General features: G+C 50.1%; 10 protein-coding genes across 10 annotated transcripts; 6 read left to right on the forward strand and 4 right to left on the reverse strand.

Annotated features, from left to right (window-relative positions):
* Positions 1–336: 336 nt before the first annotated feature.
* Positions 337–1,052, reverse strand: ASPSYDRAFT_49738 (uncharacterized protein; the record flags this gene model as incomplete). The annotated part of the gene is made up of 1 exon (XM_040847903.1): positions 337–1,052. A coding segment is annotated over exon 1 (452 nt), but the record flags the coding sequence as incomplete, so codon positions are not given.
* Positions 1,053–2,211: 1,159 nt separating this feature from the next.
* On the forward strand, positions 2,212–7,653 carry ASPSYDRAFT_49740 (uncharacterized protein). The gene is made up of 2 exons (XM_040847904.1): positions 2,212–4,988; positions 5,043–7,653. Exons 1-2 carry the CDS (start codon positions 2,493–2,495, stop codon positions 7,212–7,214), a joined length of 4,668 nt encoding a protein of 1,555 aa, XP_040698424.1. The 5' UTR covers positions 2,212–2,492; the 3' UTR covers positions 7,215–7,653.
* Positions 7,153–7,804, forward strand: ASPSYDRAFT_49742 (uncharacterized protein). The gene is made up of 3 exons (XM_040847905.1): positions 7,153–7,199; positions 7,254–7,700; positions 7,759–7,804. Exon 2 carries the CDS (start codon positions 7,306–7,308, stop codon positions 7,549–7,551), a length of 246 nt encoding a protein of 81 aa, XP_040698425.1. The 5' UTR covers positions 7,153–7,199; positions 7,254–7,305; the 3' UTR covers positions 7,552–7,700; positions 7,759–7,804.
* Positions 7,805–8,526: 722 nt separating this feature from the next.
* Positions 8,527–8,831, reverse strand: ASPSYDRAFT_93535 (uncharacterized protein; the record flags this gene model as incomplete). Its single annotated transcript, XM_040852851.1, has 2 exons — positions 8,527–8,669; positions 8,732–8,831. The coding sequence occupies 2 exons, from the start codon at positions 8,829–8,831 to the stop codon at positions 8,527–8,529; spliced, it is 243 nt and encodes an 80-aa protein (XP_040698426.1).
* A 1,606-nt stretch (positions 8,832–10,437) lies between these two features.
* ASPSYDRAFT_159929 (uncharacterized protein) lies at positions 10,438–11,297 on the forward strand (the record flags this gene model as incomplete). Its single annotated transcript, XM_040842866.1, is given in 2 exon segments — positions 10,438–10,738; positions 10,753–11,297. 2 exon segments carry the CDS (start codon positions 10,438–10,440, stop codon positions 11,295–11,297), a joined length of 846 nt encoding a protein of 281 aa, XP_040698427.1.
* A 2,349-nt stretch (positions 11,298–13,646) lies between these two features.
* ASPSYDRAFT_160114 (uncharacterized protein) lies at positions 13,647–16,283 on the forward strand (the record flags this gene model as incomplete). Its single annotated transcript, XM_040842883.1, has 1 exon — positions 13,647–16,283. The coding sequence occupies one exon, from the start codon at positions 13,647–13,649 to the stop codon at positions 16,281–16,283; it is 2,637 nt and encodes an 878-aa protein (XP_040698428.1).
* A 183-nt stretch (positions 16,284–16,466) lies between these two features.
* On the reverse strand, positions 16,467–18,029 carry ASPSYDRAFT_471680 (uncharacterized protein). Its single transcript, XM_040847382.1, has 2 exons — positions 17,464–18,029; positions 16,467–17,412 (listed from the first exon to the last, which is right to left on the reverse strand). The coding sequence occupies exons 1-2, from the start codon at positions 17,805–17,807 to the stop codon at positions 16,650–16,652; spliced, it is 1,107 nt and encodes a 368-aa protein (XP_040698429.1). The 5' UTR covers positions 17,808–18,029; the 3' UTR covers positions 16,467–16,649.
* A 1,046-nt stretch (positions 18,030–19,075) lies between these two features.
* On the forward strand, positions 19,076–21,773 carry ASPSYDRAFT_81595 (beta-glucosidase; the record flags this gene model as incomplete). Its single annotated transcript, XM_040851098.1, has 7 exons — positions 19,076–19,219; positions 19,276–19,469; positions 19,532–19,584; positions 19,646–19,868; positions 19,919–20,168; positions 20,236–20,398; positions 20,462–21,773. The coding sequence occupies exons 1-7, from the start codon at positions 19,093–19,095 to the stop codon at positions 21,771–21,773; spliced, it is 2,322 nt and encodes a 773-aa protein (XP_040698430.1). The 5' UTR covers positions 19,076–19,092.
* A 466-nt stretch (positions 21,774–22,239) lies between these two features.
* On the reverse strand, positions 22,240–23,207 carry ASPSYDRAFT_472237 (uncharacterized protein). The gene is made up of 3 exons (XM_040847395.1): positions 22,693–23,207; positions 22,575–22,623; positions 22,240–22,514 (listed from the first exon to the last, which is right to left on the reverse strand). The coding sequence occupies exons 1-3, from the start codon at positions 23,087–23,089 to the stop codon at positions 22,409–22,411; spliced, it is 552 nt and encodes a 183-aa protein (XP_040698431.1). The 5' UTR covers positions 23,090–23,207; the 3' UTR covers positions 22,240–22,408.
* Positions 23,208–23,823: 616 nt separating this feature from the next.
* ASPSYDRAFT_93541 (Zn(II)2Cys6 transcription factor) lies at positions 23,824–25,919 on the forward strand (the record flags this gene model as incomplete). Its single annotated transcript, XM_040852852.1, has 4 exons — positions 23,824–23,894; positions 23,953–24,179; positions 24,235–25,137; positions 25,186–25,919. The coding sequence occupies 4 exons, from the start codon at positions 23,824–23,826 to the stop codon at positions 25,917–25,919; spliced, it is 1,935 nt and encodes a 644-aa protein (XP_040698432.1).
* Between the last annotated feature and the right edge of the window lie 2 nt (positions 25,920–25,921).

Consider the following 25,921-nt stretch of genomic DNA (forward strand, 5'->3'; position numbering starts at 1 on the left):
TGGTGAAGGCATGGCCGAACCCGGTATGTGGATGATGTCACTCTGAGACTCCAAGGGCATCGCAGGCGACCTCGGAGACAGTTTGTACCTGACCATGTTTAACTCTGATGCCTGATAGACTGAGACGAGAACTGCTGTATAGTAGTGTAACTCGAATCAGTGACTGATCCTAATTGTTGGTGAGCACACCTGCGAAAGCGAAATATATAATGGCATGTGCTCAGTAAAACATCAATACTTTAACGCAAATTTGAGCTTGAATACAGCTATTTAAATTGTATAGAAACAGGACCGAGTTCTAAAACTCCTAGACGAATGACACTTGTTTAACTGTTGAACAACGGAAGTTGCCAAATCACAACTAGTATAATACAATGGGCTCTGAGCAAACCTAGTCAGTTCCTTTAACAAACATGTGAGTTGATTCCAACATCTGTTTCTGGTTTGAACCATCACGCTCCTCCAGAATGATATCCATAGGCAGGGGTTTGAGACCTTCATTGAAATCCACGACGAGGGGCCGACACCAGGCCCGCTTCCAAACACTCATTTTGGAGAACCTGTCCCGTAGTCCCTCGACATGTTCAACCAAGGCCTCTAATTGGAAGTGGAGATCATCGCAGAATCGATTGACATTAGGGGCGCTGCGCTTGTTGGCAGGCATTCTGAAGTGATCGACGGCCTCGCGATAGAGCTCAACGGCTTCGCAGTAGCTGTCAGCGCTCCGGATATATTCAAGAGTCGCTTGACGGAGGTCCGTAAGATCTTCTGACGTGAGAATTTTCGACGCATCCTCCCTGCCACGGTGACGGTACGCTTCATTGTGGATCTCGTACCTACCTACCATGCATATGGCTCTAATTGCAGATACCCATAACCTTGTAAACGCAACGACAACACATCTATCGCGCCTGGGAGTACGAATCCGGTCTATTATTCGATTCAGTTGGACTAAACGGTGAAAGCGGTATTTTGTTAAGATGTCATCGATGAGTCTGCGTTCTATGCCATCATCGCGTGGATTATCGATAAGGGCGATGATTATCGGAGCAAATAGCAGTCCCCTATGCAACACTCTTATAAAAGGCGGAATATCATCTTCGAATATTTCACTGAAGCCGCTGATGATTGCCTCCGTGTGCCAGAAACAGATGAAAAGCAGAGGGAAGCCGTAGAGGTGCATTCCAAGACCAAGAATGCCAACCAGAATTGAAATGTGACAAGCAGAGATAGCGGAAACAGGTTTATCGGGGTCATTGCTTTCGGATGGAAACCGGGAAGAACCGTAGGCCTGCTCAACAAAGATCTTGGAGGGAGAGGCGGGGATACCTTGTCGCCGCTGCTGTACGGTGGAAATTGTCACTGCATGTGCTGAATATGAGGGAACCGAAGAAACGCCAGCTGAGAGACATCTGGATCTTGCTTCAGGAATACCGCTGGGGAAGGAACGAGAGGCGCCGCCGTGGTGTTCTACCTGCTTCACCGAGACTTTTCGTCTTCAACAACCACCCGTTACCCACTATTGTCCATTACCAGAGGCCTTCGGTTATCGATTTTAATAGAGAAACCATTCCAAAGCCTTTTTATTCTCAACGTTGATGCTAATCATCAGCTTTCGATGCTCGGATGAAGAGGTATCGGTGGATCCGAGGAAGCTGTCAGTAGCCTGGCTCCTTCCCAGGGGGGCAAAGAGCACATCTGGTAGAAAACGATTCGCTTTCAAGTCTATGGCGGGTCGTTTTATGATGAAGTAGATCTGGGGTTTATCTCCAGGTACGTACTGGTGTATGACAGGTGGATGACCAGGATCTCAATAACTTTTAGACTGATGAGAGGAACAGAGCCAGAGTGCACAATCCAGCCAGATATTGAGAAACAGCACCGCCGGAACTCTAAACGCTTTACCGGAAAGACTCGGAGGCATCTATAGTGCCGTCCGTAGCTTTTTTCCCCGGTCATGATTGGCTGGCAGGGGGAAGGACGGTGCCGGACCGAGCCGTCAGAATGGAGTCCGGTCCCTGACCCGACCGAAGTATACATAGGAGACTTGTTGGAGAATCACCATTATTCATCTGACCAGCAAGCAGGTGAGCGAATTCATTGCCCAAGGTTGGGTGATGGACGGTTTGGATGCGGCCTTGCAGGCGCTTATAGGGGAAATGTCATTGGATCGTTGCTTAGCGCAGGATGAGGTTTCACAGCCTCCACTCGCGGGGCCATCCCCTGACAACAAAGATCGTGGTTGAGATGAGAAGAAGCTGTTGAAAGCATCTACCGGATGAGGACTGTCTGCTCAGCTCTTGCCCTTGAGTTGTCTCCGACTGTACGCCACTCGTGATTCATTTTTTTCGATCGTTTACTAGTTAACCAACTCTTCCGGACCAGTTCATCGGACTCGCGTACTCTTCGTGCAGCTTGACGTGCGGGTTTACTGGCAGGAATAAGCCACTGTTTTGTATGCTCCGCCGCTTGCTTCGCTACCCCTGGGAGCGATGGTGCGGTTAATGCACAGTAACTATACAGTTGCGTGGATATGCGCCTTGCCACTTGAAAGGGCCGCGGCAGAGGTCATGCTGGATGAGATCCATGAACCTCTTCCTCAGCCTCACACGGACCCGAATGCCTACCTACTTGGTACATTAAACGGACATCGTGTTGTTGTTGCTTGTCTGCCAACTGGTGTTTATGGGACCGTATCCGCTGCAACTGTCGTGTCCCATTTAATTTCAACTTTTAGTCATATACAGTACGGACTCATGGTGGGGATTGGAGGAGGGGTACCGAATAATGCCAATATCTACTTGGGCGATGTGGTCGTCAGTGAGCCAACGGGGCCAAACAGTGGTATCATTCAGTATGATTATGGGAAGGCAGTTCGAGGCGGGCGATTCGAACAAACCGGGATGTTGAACTATCCGCCGCTGGTTTTGTTAACGCACATGGGCGACCTCCAGGCGAAGGAGATGACTCAAGCCAACGGTTCTCTCGCAGGCATAGTACAGGATGTACTGGAGCGAAATCCAGGATTGAAGGGGAAATTCGCAGCCCCGAATCAGGACACGGACTATCTGTTTCAGTCCTCATACCACCATATCGAGCATGAAAGCGACTGTGGGAAATGTGATAAAAGCCAACTAGTTGACCGACAGGGGCGCAATTCCAGAAGACCTCAAATCCACCATGGATTAATTGCGTCTGGTAACCAGGTCATAAAGGACCCTGAAGTACGGGACCGTCTAGCGAAAGAATTGGGGATCATTTGTTTCGAAATGGAAGCGGCTGGTATTGCAAATCAGCTTCAGACTCTTGTCATCCGAGGAATATGCGACTACTGCGACTCCCATAAACTCAAAGACTGGCAGGGATACGCAGCACTCACTGCAGCGGCTTATACGAAGCTGCTCCTATCAGTCGTTCCGGTTCGTTCTAATGTTAGCTTTGCTGATGAATTCACGAATCATCCTTGCTTGCAAGCTTTACAATGCCCAGATCCGTTCGTTGTCAAAAGCAGACTCAAAGAAACCAAAGATAAATTAGTTTTTAAGGCCATCGAATGGATTCTCCGAAACCCACAGTACTGCCGTTGGCAAAATGGAGATGATGTTCGACTTCTCTGGATCAGGGGCGGTGCTGGTAAAGGGAAGACAATGATGTCCATTGGCTTGGTGGAGCAGTTCTCACTAGATGATTCTTCGATCATCACATATTTCTTCTGCCAGGAGACAGACTATCAGCTCAATAGTATGGAAGGTATCATCAAGGGGCTCATCCGACAATTGATAAGGCAGCGCAAAGAACTTATAGAGTTTCTTCAATGCCGTTGGGATCCAGCCGGAGCATCTTTCACAGAGAACATGTCTTCTTGGCGAAGGCTCTGGGACGTTTTATTAGAAATGATAAACCATTGTCGCCGGCAGAGAGTGTATGTGGTTGTAGACGCTATTGATGAGTGTCAAAATGGAGAAATGGGTGAATTTCTGAAGCTCCTTGTTCGAACTGGACTTGACAATCCAAATGTTAGATGGTTATTGACCAGTCGGCCTCTGGATGATGCTGATCGGGAACTTTTAAATACCACCCAAGAAGTTGGAATTGGGTTGGAGCTTCACTATGATCACNTTGAGGCAGCTATCAGAACATACATTAGACATAAAGTCCATGAACTCTACCCGATTCACCGGTATGGACAGAAGATTCCGCATAGCCTAGAGGCTGAACTCCTAGAAAGGGCGGAGGGAACCTTTCTATGGGTCAGCCTGGTCTGCAAAAGACTCGAGAGCGATGGAAGTGGTACACGAGTCGCCCCGGACGAAGCATTATCGGCGATCCAGGAGTTTCCACCAGGCCTGCACTCTCTGTACAAAAGAATGTTCGAACAGCTACTCCAAGGGAAGCCAACAACTACCAGAGCCTGCCTGCGACTCCTTAACGTCATGACCATGGTCTATCGGCCCCTGAACAGGGCAGAAGTGTTTACGGTGACAGGTCTGTCAGAGAGGGAGGCCCTGGCAGGCGAAAATATTGTGGCCCGATGTGCGTCGTTTATCAAATTACGAGGCGTTACCGTTGAATTTGTTCATCAATCATCCCGAGACTTTTTAGTTGGGACATCTCTACTGAGCTCGCGGGACCGATATGGGCATGCCGATATTGCTCTAAGTTGTCTACGTTACATGTCAACAGTCCTAAAGCCCAATCTGATCGACTTGCCGCGGCCTAGTTCAGGTAGAGACCCGGCATATCCAGCAGAGAGGATTAGCAACGGGAAGTCTACCATCCTAGATACCATAGACTACGCTGCAACTCTATGGGCGGAACACCTTAAAGCTGCGAGTGGAAGCGGCCTTAGGGAAGAAGCTCTTCACAAGCATGGCCAGGTCCTGAAGTTTGTCAAAGAACAGCTATTAGAATGGCTTGAGTGCCTGAGTCTTCTGGGTCGACTGTCACGAGCCATGGGGGTGTTAAGAACATTGGAAGCCCTTGCAGAGGTATGATTCATTTGTTGCGTGCAATATAGAACAGAGGACTAATAGTCGTATAAGAACACACCATTGCAAACCTCCGTCTATGATGCGCGGCGCTTCCTGCTTCGTCATTATCGGACAATATTGATTTCCCCAACCCAGGCGTATAGCTCTGGGATCGTCTTGAGCCCTCAAGGGAGCCTAGTTAGGGCAGCACACAATATTAAGAAGATCCCTAGTTGGATAAAGACAAGACCGTGTTTAGAGGTCACCTGGGCGCCCCTAATACAAACATTCACTGGCCACTCCAGCTTTGTGACAGTCGTGTCGTTCTCTCCGAACGGAAGGCAGATTGCGTCGGGCTCCTGGGATGGAACCATTTGTCTGTGGGACACGAGCACGGGCGAGTACAATAAATTGATTGGTCATTCTGATATTGTGACGGATATTGTTTACTCTTCGGATTCCCGGCAGATAGCTTCGGGATGCAATGACGGAACCATCAGGCTGTGGGATCTGAGGACGAGTGAGCACCGGATTATGCCTGGCCCCGCGCGTTTACGTGGACAAATGTCATTCTCCGACGATGGAAAGCAGCTTGCAACACCTCATAACAACGAAAGTATCAGGCTTTGGAACACATGCACAGGCGAGCACAGGACATTCGCCGGCCACTCCAGCGGCATAGTAGCCACGGCGATTTGTCCGGATGAAAACAGGCTTCTTTCGATATCAATTGAAGGAATCATTTACCTGTCTAACCTAAGCACAGGCGAGCAAGAAACACTAACGTGGCTTGATTCTGTACGTGTTACGGCAATATCTCCAGATAGCAACAAGATTGCTTTAGCCAACTTCACTACTATCAGAATATGGAATAGACGCACCGGAAAACACCAGGATATACTGCACGGTCAAGATATAGCATTAAAAACTATGGTATTCTCTTCCGATGGCAAGTGGATTGGTGCATCATTGATTGACAAAAATATCATGCTATGGGATTCAGACACTGGGCTTCACCAGTGTACCCTGGTTGGACACACCGATAAGATAACGAGGATACTGTTCGCACCTGACAACCAGCAGGTTGCTTCATCATCCTGGGATAACACTATCAGACTATGGAGCACAGTCACAGGAGAGCAGCAGAAAATATTGAGTGGCCATTTTAACTGGGTGGAGAGCATAGCATATTCACCAGATGGCAAACACCTTGTCTCAGGGTCGAATGACAGTACTGTAAAGCTGTGGGATGCCAGCATAGATCAACGACAGGAAACACTGACCAGCCACTCTGACCGGTTATTCGATATAGCCATCTCGCCAGACGGCCGGTTTGTCGCGTCCACATCTTATGATGGAACTACCATGATATGGGATGCCAGCACAGGCAACCACAAGAAGACATTAACTGGCCACTCTGGTGCAGTAGTGGCTGTGGCGTTCTCCCACAAATACCTCGCCTCAGCATCCATCGATGAGACAATCAGAATATGGGATGCGAGCACCGGCGAACATCACAATACGTTGACTGGGCACTCTGGGCCAGTGGTAGCGGTGGTGTTCGCCCCAGATGGAGGACAGATTGTTTCCGCATCTCATGATAATACACTCAGACTTTGGGACCCGAGCACCGGTAGACAACAAAGGACGTTTAAAGGTCATTCTGCCTCATTGGTGAATGTGGCATTCTCCCCAGATGGGAGGTATATCGCCTCCTCATCAACAGATAAAACAGTCAGGCTCTGGGATGTTAGGACTGGTGCCCATTGGAAAACATTAGAACACAGTGCGCCAGTAAGAACAGTAGCGTTCTCACCTGACGGCAAACAGATCGCTGCAGGATCCTCTGACAAGTCCATTATATTGTGGGACGTTGATGCTTGTCTACACGCAGGAAGGGTTTTCGGACCTTCTATGGGCGCCCTTCGCAAATTTCGCAAATGGACGGCCAAAATCGTCACGCCTGAGAGCATCAAGAGCTTCAAGTTTTCGGCAGACGGCAAATTTCTTCAGACAAACCTCGGTCTCCTCAAGGTTGGCGACACCAGCTCGCATGGCGGACTTTCAGTTGAGCATAACTGGATATACTACGGTGCTTCGCCGGTATTTCGAATGCAGGACGACCTGTTTGCGTGGTGTTACGATGTGCAAGGAAACCGTATTGCTATAGGATTTGCGAATGGTCGGGTTCTATGCCTTGAGTTCGATTGTGAGGCGTTGGAGAAGCTACTGCGATCTTCTTAAATGGATATTCCAGAGGTTGCCTTTCGGGATGGGGCTGACCATGCACGTTGAGCTGTTTCTAGATGGGGTAGGTCGGTATTTGTGGTATACAATGTTATATACAGCTGGGAACAGAGTGCTGTGGTTAGTGGCAGGTGGTTGTACGGTATTAGGTGTTTCCAATGTCATAACTATATACGAAGATTTCGCCATTGCCCTTCAGCTCGCAGCGAGGAACGATGGTGTGCAAGTTAACTTTGTTAAGTTAATTTTGTCGTCCGCTTTCGTAATCAAGCAATCTGGTCTCACCCCCTGGATAGCCACGCAACTTGGAATGCCCTCGCTTCTGGCCCCTTGATAGGCACTGGCGAATTGACAGACCGTGACAGGCCAAAACGCGGGGTCAAATACGCCAAGAACCCGGGGCGATGATTATCATGAATGTTGATTCGACAGCAGAAAGCGGGGTACCACACCTTCTGAAAATGTTTGCCCAATGGCCGCAAACTGATTTTAATTAGGGTTGACAAAGACGGTTTAGACTGGATACGGAAAATGGGCTGACATTTTTGCAGTCCCACCCTGCCCACCCGGTGGATCCGGGGTAGAGCTACGGCCCCGTTTTCATGAAGACTGTGAAGCTTGGATGAACTGGATGGGCAGGCCCACCCCCCACTCTGTTGAATCGCGATAGCAATAACTGATATCGTGTTGTTTTTGTAAAAGAGCACCTCAGATGGACCGCCGACTGCCGACTGTTAAATGCTGCGGAACACAGAGCAGAAAACCTTGAAGTAGGATCAGCCCACGCATTTCTCCTCTGGTACACGCAGCCACTGACGCATCACGGCGCGACATGAGTGGCCTGAGGTGTTTCATTGGGTTTTACACGGTTCTGACGTGTTGCACTGCGTTATAATGTCTCTGATATATGGAGGGATCCCTGTCTGGTCGTATTGGGTGTAACCCGGCCGGCTGTTTCGATACGGAATGAAGTCACGAGTCGCCCCTGACTTGGTGTAGTCGTACTTTCGTGTTTGCCCCTCCTCTCCCTCCCTTGACTGCCTGGACTGGAACCTTAGGAGCGCTGCTTACTGGCGATAGGTGGTCCTAATGGTGATGGTTGTTTCATTCATATTCATCCATAATAAGTAATGAGAGAAAACACGCAGACGCCTGAATCACATGATGCCCATTCCCCCCGTTCGCAATAAATGAAAGAAAGTGTTATGATAATAGTCCCGTCTATCAAAGACAGTAATAGTTCCGCCTCTAGGTCTAGGCTCAACCACGGCTTCAGAATGCAAGAGAGTGAAAAAACAGAAAAGATGGCTTAAACTGGTATCCGACGCATGTATTTCATCGTTAAGAACACTGCAACTGCAGTTGTGTACGCTGCGCCTCCTGCCGAGATCCAGACGGGACGGTGGGCGGCCAAGGAGGTTGAGACGAGTGCTGCACGCTTCTGTCTCTTCTCTGTTTGTTGTTAGGGTGAGTTGGCTTCAAGAGGAAAGGAAATCGATGGGACGAGTGCATACCAGTATTGAGGAATCTGTTCCTCAGAGTAGCGAGCTGGGTTCTGACATAGCCACCAGCAGGGCCGCTGGAGATGCTCTGGACGACCTGAGGAGCGGACATTGTGATGGTAGTTCAAGTACTTCGATTGAAGTGTTCTGTTCAATGATAATAGATTGGCTTGTGGATTGGTAGAAAGCGAGAGACCGAAACTCCCTGGGTCACACAAGCTTTATATATCCCCTTCGTCATCCGCTTGCGGGGTAGGTCACTGGACAGGTAACCGCAGCTCAGGCAGTGAAGACCTGTCCAGCCAGCCTGCTGGTCTTTGTTTATTGGGCCGTTTCGCGGTTGCGGGTGGCGATTGATTGGCGCCTTGGTTGTCGTATCGATAGCCCTTGGGTCAGACAAAAGTGAGGAGAATGACACTGGGGCGGCAGTCAATGGAGGAGTAAGCGATCGTTGCCAATGAATGGAATGATCGTCTGTGCGGGTTGGTGATCCCCGAGTTTGGGGTTGATGATGGCGATGTTGCTTGCTACTCAATGACGAGTGGCGTTTGCAGGTCGATGGTGTTTGGTGTCGGTTGTGGTTTCCTCGACTCAGGATGGCGGTCCTGATGGGTTGCTGGAATCCAATCCCGGCATCAAAGATCCTGGATGCTAGATGGATCTATGACGGGAAGATGGTATATGGAGTCCTGATTTCCATGGCCAACTCGTGGGCGGCGAGAGCCTTGTATGAGCAGTCTATAATAGAGCAGTTATAGCACCCCTCCTGCGTTCCCAGGCAAGGTTCCCTGGAAAGTCAGATCAATCACAAAAGACAGTCCATTCCACCCCTCGTTTTCGAGGACCCTCGAGCTGATACAGCTGATACAGCTGATACCCTGTCTTCGTCTCAACTTCAAAAGTTGCACAATCGATGTGCGTTTATCTGCTTTCTGAACCTGATCTGAATCGGATATACCGTCTCTGCCTCAGTAGACGTCTCAGAACTCCACATACCGTACCAGGTTATTAGACTTTCAAGACACCTGATAATGACGCACAGCTGATTTCGGTTTCGATGGAGAATGCTGATTTCTCGCCCCCCTTAGGCGACTACCACTTGTTGTCGTGGGCGCGGTTACCTCGTAATGGCATGCCAGTGAAACCATGCTCCATTGCTCGTTCGCACCGCACTCAATATTCGGATTCACCCCGGAATATAGATCCATATGGAAACGGTGGAATTCCAATATTTCAACGTGGGATTGATATGGCTCGACTAGAGTGTTAGTGTGCCTTGATGGCCATTCTCTGGGTACTGTTTGCCCCCATCCCCTCTCTTCTGGCCATTGCTAACCAGTACCATCACCTACCATAGGCATACATGGAGCACCTTGAGCCACGCCGGTTTCTTTTCTCGACTCCTCCCTCGTTAAATACGCCTTCCCATTCCAAAATAGTTATTGGTCGGCCACAACGTACATAGTCCGGATCCCCCAATCTGTAACAGCGAAGCCGCTTGCGGATGGAGGTTTCAGACCAAGTGGACTATGGCCCCTTTCTCGCAATGCTGAATGGCTACAGCTTACCATCGCACCATCACAAGCCCGACTGGAAGACAAAAGCAGAAAGAGTGAAGTTGTTTGACAGTGGATTTATTGCTGCTTACGTGAGCATTTCGATCGGCTTGAAACAAAAACGAACTTCTTGCTCCCACCACCTTCACACTTCCCCAGAGAATGAGAACGGACCCATCGTGGACCAGACGAACCGGCGCTCCCAACTATGACGACCCGTCCTTCTGGGACACGAGGTTCGCGACCGGTCAGGATATCGGAGAATGGCTGAATCCAGGCGAAGTCCTGCTTGATGCTCTCCTCTCGTTCCTGGAGGACCGACCCACACCCAAACCTGAAGCCAAACCGGAAGCGCACACGACACCACGAGTACTCCATTTGGGGCCCGGGGTATCAAAGCTGGGAACGAGACTCCGCGATGCATTTGTGACGAGAGGCTGGATGGGCAATGGCATCGTTGTAGGTTCTTTCTCCTAGTGTGGGATTTTGGCCGTCGACTGATTTTTTTTGTCTTTGGGTATAACGTCGACTTTTCCTCCGAAGCTGTTCGTCTAGGCCGAGAGGTTGAGGATAAGCAGGATCCGTCGCAGGCGATGCACTGGATGCAGACGGATCTCAGATCGTGGCCCGATGTCTCGCAGCTCCTCCCCTTTGCTCCGTTTGACGCGATCCTCGATAAGAGTACTAGCGACGCTATTGCGACGTCAAGTCCTGTTACCTTGTTCCCGACGGCCGGCAACTCGGCCATTTGTCCTGAGGTACAGAATATTATATCGAGTGATGGAGAGACAACATTGTCCCCGACAGAGCTTCTTGCGCTGCACCTGGTACCCTTGACAAAGAGGGGCTGCAAGTGGTTCGTGCTCTCGTATTCGACAATGAGGTTTGGCAATGTACCTCACCTATTTGCGCATTGGGAGGTTGTCGCTCGCACCCCCTTCGAGGCGCCAAGCGGCCCGACAGTAACAAAGGCTCATACACCGCCGGTTTATCATTGGCTTTACGTTTTGCGGCGAAAATAGACCTTTGCCGGTGTCCTTGATCTCTATGAAAACAAGGATGGACAGGACAAACAGCTTGTTACCAAGTGGATGCCGCATGGACTCTGGATAAGGCCCAAATTTGGACATTGAAGGAAAAAAAAGGGGGCCGCCCATCCTTGGCCTCGGTACATAATGGGTCGTTGTGTCAAAATTGAATGTTTTATCATTTTGTATGTATTGTGAACACTCGATTCACATATGTGCTAGGACTGTACATATGCCGACTTTGTCAGGATCTGTTGTTTCAGTCTATAATTTCTATCTTCTCGAAAGCATCTCTTAATTTTCAGTGTTAAGTGAACACTTTTAAAAATGTCACACCATGGTGAAGGCTAGCGAATTCGTCAAGTTGTACGTTGGTCACTTCCCATATTTGAAACCCGCTGCTAACATTTCGACTACAGGACGCTGCCACTGTATCGCGGGCCTGGTATTGTATTCCAGATCCAAGGCAAAGAATAAATGCTTGGTACCAAAAGCCCTTCTTTGTATACCCTCAGAAAACTCCGAATCTCCGAAGGTGGAAAAACGGGAAAGGTTCAAGTTCTTCAAGGGCAAGAGATACGGATCTTCTAAGGAGGTGAACTATGAAACTCCCAAGGAGCAAAAGTCCGAAAGGTCAGCCTGTGTATATTCATCCCCGTTGGTGGATGAGCCACTCCCGTACTATTCCACAAGGGAGCCGGTGGGATTAAGTAGTCTATGAGGCTTGGAATGCTTTTAGAGAGATCCATGTTGGTGCCTGCATTCTCAGTGTTTCAATACGAAGCCTGTGGGTCACAACTCTAAGCTGAACAGTCCGAGCTCGTATACAACCCTTTTAACCCCTTATTTTCCCTGTGACTTACCCAGCTTAAAACTAAAACCGTTCAAACCTCCGTGCCTATTCGCCATATGCCACGCAACGGTATCGCGGGCATCGTTCCTTCCCAAATATTCCCCCTGAGCTCCAACTCCTGATAATTGACCACCTGGTCGTCTGGAGCAAAGCAGCCCTGATCGAAAGCTGCATTCTTTCCGTCTCCCACATCCTCATCCTCGACAGAAAGAAAATAAATAACTATGACAGCGACGGATATACTCTCCTCCACGCAGCCGCAAAAAAGAACTACACCACAACAGTAACCATCCTCCTTTCAGCTGGCGCAGACCAAAGCGCACCCTGCAGCCGACGAGCAGGATCTCTGAATGCAAACGAAACACCACTGATCTTCGCATCAGGAACCGGGAATATCAAGGTCATAGACCCCCTCGTCGAGCACGGCGCAAATGTCAACGAGTCCACCGAAGCCGGGCGGTCCTGTCTACACGACGCCGTTTCAAATAATCATGAGAAAGCAGTCGACGTACTGCTAGAATACGGCGCAAATCCAAACGACATGAGCCACCGCGTCGGCTCGCCGCTGGGTATTGCGGCTGAGCGTGGCTCTGTGGATATCGTGCGCAAGTTGATTGAGTATGGAGCGGACCTTAATGGGACGGGTAATCCGCTGTATTATGCCGCTATCAATGGGCATGCGGACTGCGTCAGGGCGCTACTTGGTGCGGGCGCCATTGCGACGCATGATCCGGTGCCTGGGAGAGAAGGGCATTTTGTTCGTCCTCCGTCCCTGCAGAGGGTTGCTGGGGGCCTTCCTGCTGCGGCGGTGGGTACATGGGTCGAGATGTATTCGTGGAAAGGAACAAGAGTATGTTAGTGCAGGGGTATGTGGGCAACGCTGAAGAAAAAGAGGCGTATGCGGAGATTTTGAGGCTGTTGATTGATGCGTGCGCGGATGCCTCAGTTGTGGAGGCTGGGACGGGGTTTTCACCGCTGCATATGGCTACTGCTGTTGGGAAAAGGCGATGATTGAGATTCTTCCGACTGGGGGCGTGAATGTCAATGTGAGGACGACGCGTGGGCTTGTCTGCTGTTTATCTGGCCAGGATGTTGGGCTATGCGGATATTGCAGATTTATTGGAGAAGGCGAAAGAGACGAGGCCTGACAAGAGGAGGCCTGCAATTAGCCGTATGTCTGCGAGTAGATGAAGCATTTCTATCAGATCGATGTTAAGAGTCGGTGCATAAATGGCATACTGTATAACTGGCTTACTGCATAAAACGAGTGTCTAGCGACCAACACGTCAACACTGCCACTGCCTCTCGGTGACTCAACGGACCACGATCGACGACAATGGAAGGCTCTTGAAAATAAACGAATTCCAACCAGGCAGAAACTGCAGCCTGCTCTGGACTGGGATAAATATACTCCAATCATCGCAACAGCTTGAAAATGAATACAACACATTCAACACGACTGAGAACCTCTCTCAGTCGCTGCGAGCAACATGGCGCCCCAATCCTCCGCCCTTTCGAAAACCCTTGAATCACTCACCCTGAGTAAGATCCGGGAATTAGAAAAACAGCGCTCAACCTACGAAGACCGGAAAACCAGGATTCTCGCCGCCGCAGAAAGCCAACCCGATCTCTTCGCGCGGGTGAATGTCATTCTGAATGGCACGAAAGCAATTCTTCCACATGTCGCAAAGCAGCATGAGGTCACAAATATCGAGCGCTGGCTCGATCAGCAGCGCTTCGACCCCACGGTTACCGATGACATGCTAAAGGCATTTGAGACCGAACTCCGGTCCCGGCTGGACGCCCATAGTCGGAGACTGTCCCTGGCATATTTGTATTCGCGGTTACTGACCGAGTGGACAAATGCTCCCGGAACTGGCGACGATGCTGATATTGCTGAGGATGAGTATATGGTTGTTGATCAGCGACAGAAGCAGCGGCTGGAGCAGCTGTGTGATCAGTTCGAGGAGGCTGTGTTCACACCATTTGAGACAAGCGCGGAGGATATCCACGCCTTCCTGGACTCACTCTTCTCGGACGACGAAAAAATGAAACAGCTAGATATTTTCCGGAACAAGATTCGGAAGTGGACCCAAAACGAGTTCGACAAAGAAGCGCCATTTAACGAAGAAACTCTCACGGCGACGATAGGAGGGCTGCTGAGAGAGGACATCGTGAGCGAGGAGAAGCAGGATGTTCTGAAAGGCTTTCTTAAGAACAGCGTCGCGTTGACTGAGATTGCAGATGTTCTGAACATGCGATGGGCGGACTTAGAGAGCTGGGACTGGTTTGCTGGGGATGAGGGCATTCCAGTCTTGCCGCGCCAGCAGCTGAATGGGAAATACCGAATCTGGATGGATGAGGACGTCTTGCAGCTTATCCTTGTGCAGTTTATTGGTATACGGCTATGCAATATTCTGAAGAGGGAGCTGCGCGACTTCATCCAAAACTGCAACGTGTGGAACTGGAAGGTAGCTCCGTCAATGACCGAGGATGATGTCGAGCGTCTGGCATACTACATCGCCAGGCCCGGGCCGGAATATGGACCAGAGAGAAGTCGAAGATTAAGTTACACTGGGTTATATTTCCTTTCCCAGCTGCCGGAATCATTGACAACGCTTGCAGAGGGAGATGCGGCGTATGACGACGACGACGACGAGTCTGTACACCGTACAGGACCTAGAACAAACATAAAACAGGAACTACTACGCAAGGTTGCAACCGAGACGCTCATCCAAAGGCGCATCTATGGAGAGGCTGCTGTGATACAGACGGACTTACGGTGGTTTGGGACCAGCATCCCACACAGCACCATTTTCGCTGTCATGTCCTACGTTGGATTTCCTGAGAAGTGGATTGCCTTCTTCCGCAAGTATTTCGCGGCGCCATTGAATATGGACAAGTCGTCCGAAGGGCGCACGCCCAAGGGCCCCCAGACTCGACAAAGGGGTATGCCCATGGCCCATGCGTCTGAGAAGTTAATTGGGGAACTGGTGTTGTTCTTCATGGATTTTGCCGTGAATAGCACGACTGGAATGCTTTTGTACCGCCTACATGATGACATTTGGGCCTGCGGCGAGCCCAGCAAATGTGCCAAAGCATGGGAGGTGATGGGCACGTTTGCCAAAGTAACCGGTCTAGAATTCAACGACAGCAAAACAGGCTCCGTTTACCTGTCAGACTCTGTCGATCCGGCTGTTGTAAATAAACTACCCAAGGGGCCCGTCACATTCGGCTTTCTGAAGCTCGACGATTCGGGGGAATGGGTGATCGATCAGAAACAAGTGGGTGCTCACGTCAAGCAACTGAAAGCACAACTGGATAAATGCGACAGCGTGATGGCATGGATCAGGACGTGGAACAGCTGCATTGGCCGATTCTTCAGAAACACATTCGGAGAGCCCGCGGCCTGCTTTGGACAGCAGCACGTCGACATGATTCTCTCAACATATAAAGCGATGCAAAACACTCTATTTGGCAGCACTACCGGAACAGTAGCCCATCACCTGCGGAAAATGATAGAAGAAAGATTCGGGGTGTCTGACATTCCAGACGCGCTCTTCTACTACCCAGAAGAACTAGGTGGGCTGGGCCTCCGCAACCCAGCAATCTCGCCATTCCTAGTTCGAGGCTCGTTGCAAAAGTCACCACTCGAACATGTCGAAGAGTTTTTAGAAGAGGAGAAGAAGACCTACAAAGAACTGCAGAAGCAGTTCTATGAAATGTCTCATACGGTACGCATGTCCCGCTTCGCAAAAGCAAATAATGGCAACGAGGGCCAATTCGTTTCCGCGGACGAAAGGGACACGTTCATCTCGTTTGAAGAGTGGACTCGGTTCCGCTGGTCACACAGTGTCCCGTTCAACTGTCTATATGGAGACCTCCAGCGAGTCCCCATCGCGGATGGGATTCGATTTACTTCGCCTGTCACTACTGCGCTTTTGGCAGTATTGCGCGGGTCAACGGTGGACAGCTTTGACGAGGAGACGAAATGGCTCGTGCAGATGTATGCGCCAGAGATGTTGAAGAATTACGGAGGTGTTGGTCTGGTTGAGAAGAAGTACTTGCCTGTTGGTGTCATGGCGATGGTGAAGGAAAAGCGGGTGCGGTGGCAGATGGTACTTTAATCATGCCCTTATATGTTGACACAATCAGTTTAATATAAGCCTCTATCATGATTCTCACTTCTGGTGGTGTACATATTGCTTCCTTGGGTTTCTTGGGCTGAGACATAAATGTTGATTAGACAGGTTACAAATGTAATGTCTGTAGTTATTTTCACATATTTGTGCCCTTCAAGAACCCCCTCTGTATTTGTAATTTCCTGGAAACTGCTAATTACAGTTCTCTCCGTAGTTTCGACTCCTTGGAACGAAGCAATTCTATCAACTACTTGGTCCGCATCGCCCACGCCTGACGCACTCCTATAAAACAGATCAAAGCCATGACAATCATCACCCCAGATATGCAAGTGCAACGGTTGACCTCAAGTATTATTTTGCCGTTTGCGCCCAGCTATCTCTCAATATAAAAAAGTCGGCCAGAAAGCTGAGGCCACCAGATGTCTCCTCCACCAGCGGAATTGTCTGGCCACAGCTCCAATATAAACATAACAGTCCCCATATTGAACTTGCCCATAGCCTTTTACCCCAGTCTTGCCCTACTCCATCTCCATCAAGTTCTGACAATGCCACAACCTCCTCCTTTGCTCCTGCCGTCGCTAACATTCTCACAAGCCGGGCTTCTCTCATCAGTTTCATTAGCTCCAGGACAAAATGTAAGCATAACGCTCGGGCGCCCCATATATAGAACGTTTCGATCTTGGTCTTCGGTCCGACGAGTTTCTGTGACAAAACCCTATTCGACGCAAGATGGCCGATATTTTCCAGTAGTTGATATGCTGTGATGGTGAATATCTGCGCGATATCGATACCCCGTACGAGAAGGTCCTTCGCTGGAGATTGGAATAGTCTCGGCACCTCTGTCCATATATTGAAGAGCCCAAATAGTCTCAAGGTATAGCGAGCATTGCTAAAGAGAACAGACAGATTCAGAAGTGTTGAGTGATCCTGAGAGTCGGGAGAGGGTCGATGAGGTGCCGGTCGTGTATTACGGCTTTTCCGCCGGGATACCAGACTTGTGAGAGCATTCCGGAGTTTGATCCAATGAGGAGAAACAGCAAGATGGTGCAGTGCGTGGGCCAGATATTCAATACTCGCAAGAATACAGTCCTGCCCTGGGGAATCACGCAATAGCCTTTGAACTTCCGGCTTTAGTATTGATGATGTGACAGAATGAAATACTTACTGTTGGAGTCTTCTAGTATTCACGGCCACTGATTTCTTTATTCCAAAACGACCCGGTACAGGCCGTTGGGTGCTGGGGACTGGACCATTGGTTCTTTGATCATTGGACCCTTTTGCTGGGTCGGCTGGAAGCTCTGTTGCATTCGATATCTCGGAATGTTTATCGCCATTCGGAGTACAATTCCCGCTATCGGGTGTGCCTGGCGACTTTGCGTCTTCCCCCATGGACAATATCTCGAGAACGCACAGCTGGGAGAAATGACAGCGTTTATGAAGTCTAAGGAGTTTGCGAACGTTATCTAAACGACTTGGGACGCTGTTTTCCATGTTGGGCAGGAATACCATATTCCGAAGGGCGTTCCGTGCGGCGCGGGACGGTTCCGCCTGCTGGGGGGCTTACCCCTTTCAGTAGGTACATCCACTCGCACAGCTAATGCGAAGCTTGGACATGGGCTGTGCCAATAATATTGGGATTATGGGCATCCAGTTGGAGTTGCTGAATCCGATGGAAGACCAGGATGTGATGTTCTTAGTAACGCAGTTGGCAAGTTTCGCCCTGATCGGATGTAAACTATACCAACGCTGAATTCTCTCATAGAGAGTGGATAATTCAGGCCTCTTGGCAAGGTAGAAATAATTCAGATCATGCCGACTGGTATGTTTCAAATGGACTTGCGTGTATAATAACACAGTGCCTGCGTCGAGAGACCCAGAAGTTAGGGCCGGGTGGTAGAGTGTCCAGAGCAAGGAGCTGGAGCCCTAAGATCAGTACCAAGCGGTGTCTATCTTCATGGAGACTCAGGGGGCTGAAGAACTGCGATGTTTGGACATGAAATGTGTGATAACAGTGAGGAACGCAGATCAGAAGAAGCAAATATTACCGGTATCAAATGTCTACCTGGAAGACAGAATCAGTCGTCTTGAGAATAGCGAAGTAGTTACTTGGAATGTAAAGTCTGCGTCTCTGAAGATATCCCAGCCAGGTGCCACGCCGCCGGATAAGCCCTAGTTCTGAATCTCGATTAACGAGGCTGTACTTTGCCTAAATGATGAAGTTACGTTGACTTGGATACCGAGTTAGCCGGTATCTTCTTACTCATAGCTCTCCACGACGCCAGCACCGGTGTTAACTGTATATTTATCCTCCTATTAGGCCTCCACCGCGTATGTCGTCATGCTGCTTCAGTAATATGAAAGCCGAAAGCAAGTGCCGGCACATTTGGTGACGACTTGCCCAACCCCACGGGGTACAGCTCACGTTGCTTTTCTCCACCTTAAGCCCTACATCTGATGATCTGATTCTTGGTAAATCCTTGTCGCCAGCCAGGTTCTCCGCACTCGAAGCTTCTTGGAGCTTAGTTCTCCGGATTTTCCGGATAAAGTAACGCCTACTGAGCAATCGGATGGCCCTGAGTATATCTCCCCACTTACCGCACGGACATTCATTTATTAGTTTCTGCCGATGTATAACCGGCCTTCATCGAGGGTCTACGAGATGGAGTTCTGTCAGGCCTCGGCTACAGGGGGTCGCGGGGTTGCGAGGATATTATACTACATAAAGAGCAATGTTCCTTTGACTTCCCTGAGTTAGTAGGCAAATTAGGATCCCACTATTTCTCCTCCCTTCAAAATGTTGGCCTCATGGGGAAGAGCAAGTCTACTGCTCGGTGCTGCCTTTGGTTGCATCGCTACAGCCGAAGATATCATTACTAGTGATGCCTACTTTTACGGAGAATCTCCTCCCGTTTACCCCTCTCGTACGTTCTGACTTAAGTTCCCCTATCTTTCATTGTGGGTGCTGACCCGTGGGTAGCCCAGGGGATTGGTGCCGGTGACTGGGCATTTGCATACAAGAAGGCCAAGGCCTTCGTTGCGCAACTTTCTGATGACGAGAAGGTCAACCTCACTGCCGGTGTCTCCTCCAACACTGGCTGCTCCGGGACCATCCAAGGTATTGACCGGCTTGGATTTCCGGGAATATGTATGAGTGACGCCGGCAATGGACTGGTCAGTCGCAGACATTTCATTTCCTGTTCTATATCATGCCATGCTAAATAATATCTGGACAGAGGGGAACCGATTATGTTAATGCTTGGTCATCTGGGATTTCCGTTGGCGCCAGGTATGCAGTATCTCCAGCACTAGTACTACTATCGTAACGTCTTGCTTATGGCTCTACCCAGCTGGAACCGCGACCTTGCGAAGGATCGGGCCGTCTACATGGGCAAGGAATACCGCAAAAAGGGCGTCAACATGATACTTGGCCCCGTTGTCGGACCCCTCGGCCGCGTGGCGCTCGGGGGCCGCAACTGGGAGGGATACGCCGCTGACCCTTATCTGAGCGGCATTCTGGTGGCCGAGTCTGTAAAGGGTCTTCAGTCCCAGAACGTTGCTACGTCTCTCAAAGTGTGTCTCCTCTTTCTAGGGTTTCTATTATCAGCACTAATCCGATATAGCACTATATTGCCAACGAACAAGAAATTAATCGCAACCCTACTACTGACTCCGAAGGGAATGCCGTTCAATCAGTCTCTTCCAATCTTGACGATAAGACAATCCATGAGCTCTACCTCTGGCCATTCCAGGATGCTGTTCTTGCTGGCACCACAAACATCATGTGCTCGTATAACCGGTTGAATAACTCCTACGGCTGCCAGAACAGTAAAATACTCAACGGTCTGTTGAAGACCGAACTAGGCTTCCAGGGTATGACTCAGCCTGAATCATTCGATTGCTTTAACGGACACTAAGTACTGTCTTTTAATGTTCACAGGATACGTTGTCACCGATTGGGGTGCCCAGCATGCTGGGATTGCTGGTGCTAATGCTGGACTGGACGTGGCTATGCCATCCTCCGAAACATGGAACAGCAATCTCACAACTGCCATTGCCAATGGGTCTATGGAGGCCTCGCGTCTGGATGACATGGTTACAAGGTACACCAAAGTCCCCATTAGATATCCTTTATGACCTCGATTTTCAGTGTTAACGTGTATCAGAGTCATGGCTACCTGGTACTACCTAGACCAAGACACTGCCTTCTCAAATCCCGGTATTGGAATGCCCAAGAGTCCAAGTGATCCTCACCAGGCCGTCATTGCCACATCGCAAGAAGCAAAGCCGGTTCTTCTGCAGTCGGCAATTGAAAGTCACGTTCTGGTGAAGAACACCAATGGCGCACTCCCTCTCAAATCTCCAAACCTGATATCTGTCTTTGGCTACGATGTTCACGGCCCGATGACCATGGGTCTCACTATGGATTTCAATTTCGACACAACCATCACCAGGTCAGACCTGTATAAAAACCGGACGCTGCATGTCGGTGGTGGCTCAGGCTTGAATTCGCCTGCCTATGTCGATGCCCCCATTGATGCCATCCAGCGCCGGGCTTACGAGGATGGCTCGTCTGTTCTCTGGGATTTCTCCTCTGAAAACCCCAATGTCGACTCCACGTCAGACGTATGCCTGGTCTTCATCAACGCGTACGCCGAGGAAGGTTTCGACCGCAAAGCACTATCCGACAGCCACAGCGACGCTATCGTAACCAACGTCGCAAAGAACTGTTCCAATACCATCGTCGTCGTCCATAACGCAGGCATCCGCACCGTGGAATCGTGGGTTGACCACGCCAATGTCACTGGAATCATCTTCGCACATCTCCCTGGCCAGGACACAGGGCGTGCCGTGGTGGAACTTCTATACGGCGACTCGAATCCCTCCGGTAAACTCCCTTATACTGTTGCCAAGAAGCCCTCGGATTATGGGTTCCTCCTTGAACCGTCGCTGCCAGAAGCGAAATATAAGTATTTCCCCCAGTCCGATTTCTCAGAGGGCGTCTACATCGATTACCGCGCATTTGATAAGGATGGTATCGAACCGCAGTACGCATTTGGGTTCGGTCTTTCATACACCACGTTTGACTACTCCGGTCTGAAGGTTTTCAAGAAGAAGGGTAACCCTGCCGCTTATCCGGCCAAAGCATCGAAGGTAGTCCCCGGCGGAAATCCGCGTCTCTTTGATGAGCTGGTGACTGTGACAGCAACGGTCAAAAACACTGGGCCCGTTGATGGGCAGGAGGTTGCCCAGCTGTACGTGGGAATCCCCAATGGCCCTGTTCGCCAGCTTCGTGGCTTTGATAAAGTCGCTATCAAGGCTGGAAGGTCGGCGAAGGTTACGTTTTCCTTGACACGCCGGGACTTGAGCACTTGGGATACGGATGCGCAGGAGTGGCTCCTCCAGCGGGGGGATTATAAGGTCTATGTTGGTAGGGATAGTAGGGACCTGCCTCTTGAGGCTACTTTGTCTTTTTAGCTTGGAGTGTAATAGTTTGAGGTTGTATGCGACGGAGGGATCCCACTATATGGCATCAGAAGCAATCGAACATTCTGCTAAAGGATATGCATAATGCACCACGGCCACCTGAAGCTCTACCATTGGCATTAATGTGAACACTAAACTTCTGATACTAAAGAAGCTTTGATAATGCCATGGTTGCCATATTCTGGTCCCGCGGTTGGGAGTACCTGAGAGCGAAGTGAGTACTTCCCCAGGATGCACTGGTGAAACGAGCATTGGCCATGGACGGAGTGCGCATGCCAGCCTGCACATTTTGCATATCCCTTGCTGCACCCCCGGTCGATCCTTTTCCTTCGCGGCAGCAGAATTGGCGGCCGGGCCAGTGATCTGGTCTCAGGAACATTTTCGGCAGCCGGTCACATTCCCAAGCGCAAGACTTTTGAATCCTGGCCCAAACGGGCCTTCATTGTTGGAATAACAGTGGACTAGGGGCTATATGCCTAGAGCGACCCAGGGTATGCCAGTCTCTATACCGTGCATCAAGGGAACCTAAGTCAAGAAATGCATCGGCTGGTTACATGTGAGATCAAGAAGTTTTTACTTAATTCTGCTTAATACAGATAATCGCCAAGGCCGGTTGCCGCCACTATTCAAACAAAGACATTGCAAATGACGGCAGGATACACTTCCTCCACTGAGAACTGAGGCACTGAGTCAACTATCACACGGCCACCCTCGCCGTTGCATTCCCTGTTGCTATAAAGCGTTAGTCTAGTCGTGCTTGGCTTGGTGGACGGGAGTTCAATACTTGAAGACCTGGCACCAGACGTCTGATTTCCCGGGGATCGAGACAGATTCAATTCTCCTACATGTTTAAACAAGTTAGTCAATTATCGACAATCTCCATGCGGAGCTCATCTCGGGCTAAACTCACGGCGAAATGGATTTGCATTCGCCATTGGCTTCGAATCTGACTTGTTCGCCCTTGTACTCGCCTTCGCTGTAGATGGTGACCTGGTGGGGTGTAAGTAGGAATTACGAGCGAAGAACCCGGTACATACCTGGGGCTCGGGCTGGGCCTGGGGCGCCGCGGTGGTGAGGGTTGCCAGCAGGGCACTTGCTGCGAAAGACAGAGCGAGGTGCATTTTTGTGACAGTGCGTAGGCTGAGGTTGATCTGGCTGTGCTGGGTGTGTTGTGAAGAGAAGCCTGGCGCCGTCCAGGGCAGCTGTCTTTTATAAAGCAAGCCGTCTCCCTGGCTTGGCGATGACGCAGTCTCGATCCCGAAGGAAAAGGATTCGCCCACAGTATCGTGACACAAGGCAAGGTGCATACGGACAAGTTGATGTGGTTGGTGATCGACAGCTCCTCGTGTTGACTTGGAAGATCATTCGCGGCTGATATGAATTCCTGGCGTCATGATGCAGCAGTTCCTGCGGGTGAAACAGAAGAGGTTAATGGGGCTCTGGAGGAAATCGGTCAGCTTCCTCTGCCAGTGCCACTTCAGAATCCAGTTCTCTTTGGGTATATGCCAAATCCACATATCCCATGCTTTCAACCAGTGTGGACCTATGTTTCATCCTTTATCCGTTCCTTGATACTCTGGGTTATCGCCAGGTTGAAATAGCTCATAAAACTTGTCTTTAGACTTTGAAAGACACAATCGAAATCTGTCCTTGGTAGAGCTGAGGTTGTGGTGTTGTTGTAGTGAGATATATATCTTCGACGGGCTGGACGTGGACCGGAGGGAGTTCCCGGCAGGAAAATCTTCAGATCCACAGCCTCTGATGAGGAACTGATGTTTCCGGGGCTTATACTGGATGAGTAGGACTGCAAGCACCTAGAAATGAGTATTTACTGAGTATCTATACCGTAGAGCAGCGCAGTAACGTGACAGCCAAAAGGAGTAAATGAGCCGACCGGAGATCCTCCGCGGTGCTCGCAACAACCTCGGATACTCATCCAACTCTCCCACAAGGACATTCGGATGTCGACCTGCTCATCTCATCCCTGCTGCCTCAAACATCGCATGATTTACCCGATTCAGTATCGTGAGCGACCCCGTCGATGGCAGGAAACCAGCCGCCTGCAGTGACGCCCACCCGCACGAAACGGGAGTCACGATCCCGAAAAGGATGGTTTGTGTGCCTGCGCTTGCAGCTATAGATCTCGACAGCGATGTCTGACAACATGCAGTCCAGAGTGCAGGAGTCGCAAGATCAAATGCGATGAACAGAAGCCGGAATGCGGCCAGTGCCTCAAGACCGGCCGGACCTGCCGCATCTTAGATAGCCTCTTTAAACCACACTCGTACTCATTTATGGTGACCCCGGCTATGAACAGTCCGTCTGCTGAGATTCAGAAATCGGCCGACCAGGGAAAGGGCCCTGATACCAGATCGCAGGATAGTGCTTCACATAATGGTATGACCTTGGGCATCTTACCATATGATGATCGATCGCTAACCACCAGCTAAAGATCTTCCAGCGGAGGAGGCAAGTACTTTTGGATGGCCATTCGATTCACCAAACAGAGACAATAGTCCCATTACGATAATTGCTCCATCGACCAGTGCTCATCTGGGAGCGATAGAAGATTCAACTACAGAATCCGGAGCAATCAGAGAATATCCTAACGCCCTGTCCGCAGCAATCTCAAGCAGTGAGCATCTAGGCTCCCCAGCCATGCCGCACGAGAGCCCTTACGGGATACCGACCTCTCATGGCGAAGATAGCTATCAAGATCGCTGCGAGATCGCATTCTTTCTCCGTCACTTCTCTGAAGGGCCCGGCCAGTGGATGGACATCTGCGGAGGCAAATCATATTTCAGTCAAAACGCTGTTGTACTCGCCCATTGGAGTCCTCTTGTACGTTATGCTGCCTGTGCATTAGGTGCAAAGCAGCTAGGCCAGACAAGGCATCCAGAATGCCAGATCCGGCAGACGAAGACCCAAAGCTTGATGATGAAGGCGCTTATTGACACCAGACTGGGCTTTACGTGGTATGGAGCCAAGTATTATGAGAAGGCGATCAAGTTACTCGCCAACCAGATCTCAAGCAAGGACCGGTCATGCTCACTATCGCCTAATTATGTTTATGGATTGGGCTTGACTCCACAGAGCGGTGACCCTAGTTCTACCCGAGAACAGGATGGGGATGAATTCCCGTATCTGGCTCTCGCAGCCTGCATCCTGTGTCAGTACGAGGATGTCAACTCTACCATACGTGCGTGGTCGGGGCACCTTGATGGCATCTGCCGACTGCTTCGACCTCATCTCACGGAACCAGGATGCTTTGAAGTTGCCAGTATGGTCCCACAGCCGGTGAGGGCACTGGACGCCGTTTTCTGGTTTGTCGTCATCAACGACATGTTGAATGCCTGTATGTTGCGGCAGCCTCTTCGTTCGACATTACTGACAATCGACCTAGTTGTTACGCGAAGTAAAACTCGAATCGACCCCGAAGACATATCTGTCTGGTGCAATATGGGCCTCCCGTTAGACGGCGATGGGCATTTCAAGGCCGAGTTACCTGCAGAAGTGCAGCTGGAAATTATTCTATTCAAAGCACTGGTTAGGATAATGTGCCAGCTAATGAATTCCGAGCCTGGTGATATCACCCAATGGAAGAGAATGAACAAAGAGTTCGACAGTTGGCAAAATGCAGTTCCGCCATCTTTCTATATACCCATCGCATGGCCACCTGTCGAGCCCAACCCCTCGCCTGTAACCGACCCCTTCACTCGCGAGATTTGGTTTGCAAGTGATATATGCGCAATAACCTTGGCATTCTACCATATGGCTCGAATGGTTCTCCTCGCGAACTGCCCGGTGAACCTATTTCGACAAAGCCGGGATGGGAATGACCTCCTTGGGACATGTAATAGTCTCCAGCAAGACCTCCGAAAGCACGCGATGGAGATCATTCCAATCATGCATTCGATGCCCAGCGAGACAGTACAAAAGTACATGCTGCAGCCACTTTATGTTGCGGGCCGGTCTTTGACAGACAATGAAGAGCGAAGGAGTCTACTGCGTATACTCCGGGATATGGGAGATGACTTTGGGCTCTTTACGGACTATCGAATTGAAGACCTCTGCGAGGAGTGGGGAATACCATATAGTGGTATTGACCGGCGCGATGGCCATGGTATTTTGACATAATG

Source organism: Aspergillus sydowii (assembly GCF_001890705.1).
Source record: "Aspergillus sydowii CBS 593.65 unplaced genomic scaffold ASPSYscaffold_13, whole genome shotgun sequence".
NCBI lineage: Eukaryota > Fungi > Ascomycota > Eurotiomycetes > Eurotiales > Aspergillaceae > Aspergillus > Aspergillus sydowii.

Bases quoted from the DNA above. Each gene is read 5' to 3' on its own strand.
- ASPSYDRAFT_49742 (XM_040847905.1), top strand. From the start codon at position 7,306: ATGTTATATACAGCTGGGAACAGAGTGCTGTGGTTAGTGGCAGGTGGT.
- ASPSYDRAFT_471680 (XM_040847382.1), bottom strand. From the start codon at position 17,807: ATGGTATTCCTGCCCAACATGGAAAACAGCGTCCCAAGTCGTTTAGAT. The intron at 17,413-17,463 runs GTAAGTATTTCA...GGAAGTTCAAAG, and splicing joins AATACTAGAAGACTCCAACA to GCTATTGCGTGATTCCCCAG.
- ASPSYDRAFT_472237 (XM_040847395.1), bottom strand. From the start codon at position 23,089: ATGCACCTTGCCTTGTGTCACGATACTGTGGGCGAATCCTTTTCCTTC. The intron at 22,624-22,692 runs GTGAGTTTAGCC...TTAAACATGTAG, and splicing joins GAATGCAAATCCATTTCGCC to GAGAATTGAATCTGTCTCGA. The intron at 22,515-22,574 runs GTCTTCAAGTAT...AACGCTTTATAG, and splicing joins AATCAGACGTCTGGTGCCAG to CAACAGGGAATGCAACGGCG.